The sequence below is a fragment of the Arachis ipaensis genome, chromosome B09 (assembly GCF_000816755.2).
Source record: "Arachis ipaensis cultivar K30076 chromosome B09, Araip1.1, whole genome shotgun sequence".
In the NCBI taxonomy this organism is placed as follows: Eukaryota; Viridiplantae; Streptophyta; class Magnoliopsida; order Fabales; family Fabaceae; genus Arachis; species Arachis ipaensis.
The window spans coordinates 145,373,187-145,380,439 of NC_029793.2; the positions used below are offsets into that span (position 1 = coordinate 145,373,187).

The following is a 7,253-nucleotide window of genomic DNA, read 5'->3' on the forward strand; positions in this document are numbered from 1 at the left end:
ACGAAAATAACTGTAGGTGATGAGTTTTTATCCTTAGTAGTATATTTATTTATTTATTTATTCATGACATGCTTAAATAATAATTGTTCTTAGCTAGCTGCTATCATAATAATAAGGTTAAAAAGATTGTCTCTCAATTTCCGAGGAATATCTTTGAGCATATGTTATTATTACATATATATATTGCAACACTAAGCTGGCTATGGAGCAGCCTTAATTAGCTTAATTACGTTATTATTCGTTGACACTCCAGCTGCTTTCATCCTTAAACATTAGCATAATTCGAAGAACTGTATCACTTTCTTGTCACAAAAGCAGATTTTATATGTGCTTTAATTTGCAGCATCTTTCCTGAAGTTTCGCATCTTGTCTCCACGAATATATGTGCTGCGCTCCTCATTTCTGTCATGTACTAAATAGCATAAACAGCGAAAATAATATAGAATAAACTTAATAAAGTTTGAAAGAGATAAAGCTCATGATGAAAATAAGATTTATAGATTAATTCTTTATTTATCTAAAGATTACCACTTGATTTAAGTTAAGTTGTTTCGAATACAAAGAAAGATGAATAATTTCATAGAAAAATAGAGGTGCATTAATTACCCCAAATTTTGTCTATTAAATTTAATTTAGATGACTCTGATAAAAGGCGAGAAATCGACGTCTAAAAAAATTCTCAAAGATCACTAAAAAAAATTTTAGCAGCCGTTAATTTGGATACTTATTTAGTGACTTTGCTAAGTTTTAAGACATCTTTTTAAGATTGAATTTGACATTAAATATAAATTTTAATTTGCTCCTGTGAAAATTAACTTAAAAATAGCAGTGGATGTGTACCTTCAAAATTTAATTGTTCTTCCTTTCGCAAATTTTTTTATTTTGGCCATCCAAAATCTTACACCAAGTTGAGAATGTTGGAATAAATAATTTTATTAACCCAGATCATCCATATTGAATCACCAAAAATATAACATAAAGCGGAAGCGTACCTTTACTCATAAGAGTCAGAAATTAATGGAAGAATTAATGGAAGAATTCAGTCTTGTAGTTCTTTCGATCTTTCTCAACCAAAACCTTCTGTATTCCTAGGCGTATTCCTAGGCGGCTGAACTGTAACTCTTTTGATGGGGAAAGAGCAACAACAGCGGCTTTGTATCTTGGAGACCGAAACCCTGAAGGCCTATTCATATTTGAGCATGATACCCATTAAATCCTAAAGTCCAAATAAAATAGTATCTAAAGTCCAAAAGATAATATATCTAAAATCCAAAAGATAATTATCTAATGATCAAAAGATAATATCTGATTTTATTCTCATTTAATTCCAAATCAAAAGTAATAATGACTTATTCAATTTAACATTTATAACAATAAATGAGATCACCATTATATAAATCATTTAATTTAAAATAACATAATTTATGATTATAATTAATATATATATTGCCACGAATAAGATAGGAAATTAATAATTTCCTAAGAGAGAAGCCTTGGAACCCCTACCATGAGTTTGGTAAAACAAATTATTGTGCGAATAAATTGGTCTTTTATAGACATAATTTACAATATAATTGTCATATATTTTTTTATCTTTCTGTATTTTTCTTAGTTTGTTTATATATATTCGGTTGAAATTATATTTTTTAAAGTAATCGTTGTGTAATTTGTTTTTTTTTTTCTTGATTGTTTCTACCTCGTTATTTATAAAAGGAATAAAGAAAAATAACTAATTTCTGCACTATAAAACTTTGATTTGAATGGAATTCCTTTACTCTATATGGATTTTTTAAAAATGGTAAATAATAAAGATCTAAATAAAATTCGGGTAAAACTATTGAAACTTAACTATAATTTATGTTGATTTAATTTTGAAACTTATTAAAAACAAATGTAAATAAAGAAATTACATGTTGCTTTCAACAGAATGAGAGAGCTGCGTTGCTTAAGTCACTCAAACTCTCTACAAGAAATGCAGCTTGATGTTAATATGTATTATGTTAAATAATTTAATTACAAATTATATGTTACGTGTATATTAAATGAGTAGTTATTTTATTTAATTTCTCCAACCTTATTTAATTTATTTGTAGTGAATAATCCTTCAATTAGCTATTTTATCCTTATCAAATACATATCTTTTTATGATTCATGAATAAATTTTTTTAAGTCACTTGTATTTTTAATTTTTAACAGTGTTATATATGGTTTACCATGCATATATAAAAATAAATTTATTTAAATACAATTAAATTTGAGATAAAAAAAATTATTATTAAAAATGTAAGATAACAATATACACATAAATAGATTGGGCTGAGACTTTTCTATTACTAAAATTAAAAGGCATTATTGATACGTAATCTATATCTCGGCAAAAAAGGAATCAAATACTAACAACCAAATCCAAACGAGTTATCCAAAGCTCGAATCCACATTAACCAAGTCAAAATTAACCTCGACAAATGAGGAAAATCCCGAAACAAACTCCAACTAAACAATCTAAAACGTCTATATAAACAAACAAATAACCTCGGAGTAAAACAGGTTACACAGCTCACTCTAATCTTCTTATTGTTAATTCTCTTAAGTCATACTATAATTTGAGCATCGGAGTGCTTTTTGCAGGTGCTTCCGCCGTGGTGTTCCAACCAGACCGACGTATAACTCTTTCGCCCAAACTCAGTCATCAGCAGAAGGAGTTATCATACCTCGGCAGCATACGCATGGAACATTTGGCGTCCACCGTGGGACCCGAAGTTTAAAGACCCCACTAAGTTTAACTCTCTGTTTTAAGATTCTTCGCTTTTACACTTTTCTTTTTCAGGATCGCCAATCCCGAATATGGCTGATAACTGGGTCCAACAACCCACACAAGTAGAACTCCTGGCTCAAATCGTCAAACTTCAAGCGGAAGTTCGGAAAATAACCAAGCTATCATCCGCCAACAAAGCTGGGAAAAACGAAGAAGGAAACTCCAAAAATCCAACTTAAGGAAATACGAACCCCCTAATCATCACCCCGCCAAATGGAGAAGCTGACGTTAGACAACCCCTTCTCAGAAGAGATCACCAATTTTCAAATGCCAAAGAACTTTGTGCTGCCTATTTCCCTTGAGCCATACAAGGGGTTTGGTGATCCCTGCGCTCATATCAAGAAATTTCAATCCATGATATTTTTTAACGGCGCTAATAATGAGCCTATACTTTGCCGAGCTTTCCCAACTTATCTTGATGGTGCTGCATTACTCTGGTTCTCTAAGTTGTCTGCAGGTTCAATTTCTTCTTTTGAAGAGCTGGCGAGATCTTTCATTGATTACTTTGCCGCATCAAGAATATATGTACACGGATCAGACTACCTCGGCACAATTAGACAACGACAACATGAAAGCCTAAAAGACTACATGGCTCGATTCGCTGAAGCCACTATGGAGATTCTAGACTTAGACCCTGCAGTCCACCTACACGCCCTTAAAACCGGCCTCCGACCTGGCAAGTTCCGAGAAATGATCGTAGTAACCAAACCAAAATCTCTGGAAGAATTCCGAGAAAGGGTTGCAGGTCAAATGGAGATCGAAGAACTTCGTGAAGCTCATAAAATAGACAAACAACCAACCAAAAGAGAAGAGGAGAAGACTTTCAAATTGTCAGGTAACAAGGAACCAAAGAAACCTTTCAAGCTCACACCATTAATACCTACACCAGATTCAATACCAAGAGGGAGAACATAATCAAAGAGATTCTTAACGCCAAGATAGTAAAACCTCCTGCCCGAACAAGAAGTTTTCAAGACCAGTGATTTGTAGACAGGAGCAAGCACTATGCATTCCACCAGAAATATGGACACACAATGGACGAATGCGTAATAGCCAAGGACTTGCTGGAAAGATTAGCTCGGCAGGGACTTCTGGACAAGTATGTCGAAGGGCGAAGAAACAGGGAAATCAAACAAGATCAAGACGAGCGTCCAACAGAAAAGGAAAAAGGGAAATGGACAGCTCTGAATCCATCAAGAGGAATAATAAACTGCATATCAGGAGGATATGTAGGAGGAGGCGAATCAAGCTCAGCCCGAAAACGAAGCTACCGAGCAATACTAGCAATCGAAGGAACAATACCTCCAACAAAACAGGATGCAGTAGAACCAGAGATAACCTTCAATCAATCTGACCTAGCTTCACCAGGCCCACCTCGACGATCCAGTAGTAATTTTCATCCAAACAGGAGAATTGCTGGTAAGAAAGGTCCTTTTGGACCTAGGTAGTAGTGCCGATGTACTATTTTATTCAACTTTTCAAAAAATGAAACTATCTGAAAAAAGCTATGCAATCTTCATCTGGAGAACTGGTTGGATGCTCTAGTAGTCCCGATAAAAGGACACGTATGGTTAAAGACAACAATGGGGAACACCCCATTATCAAAACTATTGATGTCTAATATCTCATAGTCGACTGCCCCAGTCCTTATTATATCATCCTCGGAAGACCTGCCCTGAACAACTTCAGAGCGATAGTGTCTACTTTACATTTGTATGTCAAGTTTCAGGTCCAGGATGACAAGATAGCAACGGTACACTCAGATCTCCAACAAGCTCGACAGTGTTACAATGCAAGCATGAAAAAGACCAACAAAACACAAAAGACTCAACAAGAAGTGAAAGCAATCCATAGCACATCTGAGGTGCTGTCTCTAGCCGAGCTCGATCCCATGGAGGATTTCCAGGAAAGACCTCAACCGGTAGACGACCTCCAGAAAGTTTCTCTGACCACAAAGGCAGACCAATTTACGTACATTGGACGAGCTCTAGAAGGAGAGGAACGATCGAAGCTGATAAAGGTGCTACAGGACAATGCCGACCTGTTCGCCTGGACACCAGCGGACATGCCGAGAATAGACCTAAGTTTCATCTGCCGTAAACTCGCTATCGACAAAACAATCCGACCGGTTGCCCAAAAGAAAAGGAATCTCGGAACAGAAAAGATGAAAGCAGCTCTTGAAGAAACTAAGAAGCTCCTCAATGCCGACTTCATTAAAGAGATCCGCTTCACCACATGGCTCTCAAATGTGGCAATGATAAGAAAGAACTCAGGTAAATGGCGCATGTGCGCCGACTTTACAAATCTTAATAAGGCCTGTTCAAAAGATGCTTATCCTTTGCCTTGTATTAACAAACATGGTCTTAAAATCTTTATAAGAAGACTTATACAGAGAGAAAATAGAATGACGGGGATGGCTACTAAGGTTCACCCACAAGCCACGCCTAACACCTTTAGCCTGGAAAAAGGGAAAAGAAAATCCTAAGGGATGGAGGACACTCTAAAACATCCATCAAAATTTCGAAGGCCTGGACAAAACCCACGAGTTGGGGTGTAATTGAGACGGAGCACAATTCAACCAAAATAAAACTCCACACTCAAAATCGGAGAATGGAAGCCGGACACCTAACTCAGTCAATAAGCACGTATAGAGGTAAAAGTAAGACCAGTCATCGACTCTCTCGCACAGACGGTCATTCTCCTCACAAGGTAAAACCTCTATCCTTACTTCACAACCATCCCTGACCCACACATTTGACCCCAAGACACCTTCACTGACTCAACGTCACGGAAACGAGATACACAACATTTCACCTGCTCATTCACCCAACTTCAGGGATCATCATCTGTAACAACAACCTTAGCCTTGTCCATTTTTTGAAAATTAAACAAAGAATAACAAAGCTAAAGGGGGGGACCCGAATTTTTCACAACCAACCTTTGTTACTCGTTTTTCTCTGGAGACAGACGAAGCAAGGTGAAAATTCTACTCAAACAGGGGGCTCACCTAGGACAAAGCAAGGTAATAAAACCTGGGAAAAATGAATCGGTTTTACCTTTTAATAACCGTTCCAATCCCAACCGTTCAATCAATATACAAACAATCCAACGACCCAGAGGTTATCGAAACCTGAGCCACGTTTCCCATCAATCAATTCACCTGGCGCAAGAAACAAAGCATCAATTAAATGCGTGACTATCTCTCTCCCGAGAAAACCAAGGCAAGCTCGGGAAAAAAGTACGTCTCCGACAACATATCCATAACTGAGGTAGACCAAGAAAAGCTCGCCTTTGTTTTCTTACAAATACAAGGCAAGCTTGGGGGCTATGACACGTAACCTATACTTCGGCAAAAAAGGAATCAACCCATAAAATCCGGACGAGCTATCCAGAGCTCGGATCCACATTAACCAAGTCAAAACTAACCTTGGCAAACGAGGAAAATCCCGAAACAAACTCCAACCGAACAACCTAAAACGTCTATATAAACAAACAAGTAATTCTGGAGTAAAACATGTTACACAACTCACTTTGATCTTCTTATTGTTAATTCTCTTAAGTCATACTCTAACTTGAGCGTCGGAGTACCTTTTGCAGGTGCTCCCGCCATGGTGTTCCAACTAGGCCGACGTATATCTCTTCCGCCCGAACTCAGTCATCAGCAGAAAGAGTTATCATACCTCGGCAGCATACGCACAGAACAATTATGTTTGCTGCGTGTGAGCGCCAAGGCCATTATCATGTAGATTTCATCGCAATACAACTGTCAAAGCCTGTAACAAGACGACTTAAGAAAAAGAATGATAGCCAATTATGTATTTATTTAAGAAAAGTATAGGTAAACAATGAAAATACTAAACAATGTGAACAATAGATATATTGAATGTTGAATTTATTAGGTGTGCAGATGATTATTCTAATATTAAGATTTAGGTAGATAATTTAGAGGTGTAATGTATTTTTATTTTATTAGGCCAATTTTAGAACTCATTTCTCACATTGTTCACAAAAATCATTGTCTACCTAGCAAAATCTATTTATTTATAGTACTTATTACTTTTATTTTTTTATAAAGTGAGAATTCGAACAAAAATATATATGACGTTTGACTTTGTCTATTAAATAAATTATTATGTATTAAATTTTTGATACGTCGTATAAATTGAAAGTGTTATCTTTATTAAAAAATGTTGCTATATTCTTAAAATTGTTGATTTGACTCTTATACTAATTTTTTAATTTTTGTAAAATTTGAATTTTTAATAAAAATTTATTAGAATATTATTTTATTTTTTATAAATTTTATAATATTATTTGTCTGCTTTCATTTTATTATTATTTTGATATTTTTTTTATTTTGTAAATTTAATAATTTTTAATGAGTTTAGTTTTTATTTACAAATTTGATAATTTTTTTAAATATTTTTTATTTTTGAAT

At 35.1% G+C, this 7,253-nt stretch overlaps 1 protein-coding gene and 1 long non-coding RNA gene across 2 annotated transcripts in view; one reads left to right on the top strand and one right to left on the bottom strand.

Moving 5' to 3' along the window:
* Window positions 3,029-3,730, top strand: LOC107616119. Its single transcript, XM_016318118.1, has one exon. It carries the CDS (start codon window positions 3,029-3,031, stop codon window positions 3,728-3,730), a length of 702 nt encoding a protein of 233 aa, XP_016173604.1.
* Window positions 6,640-7,253, bottom strand: part of LOC110266452 — a 10,894-nt gene continuing 10,280 nt past the window's right edge. Inside the window, exon 3 of the long non-coding RNA XR_002353848.1 lies at window positions 6,640-6,808. This is a non-coding gene — a long non-coding RNA (uncharacterized LOC110266452). The remainder of the gene's footprint in view (window positions 6,809-7,253) is intronic.

Bases quoted from the DNA above. Each gene is read 5' to 3' on its own strand.
- LOC107616119 (XM_016318118.1), top strand. From the start codon at position 3,029: ATGGAGAAGCTGACGTTAGACAACCCCTTCTCAGAAGAGATCACCAAT.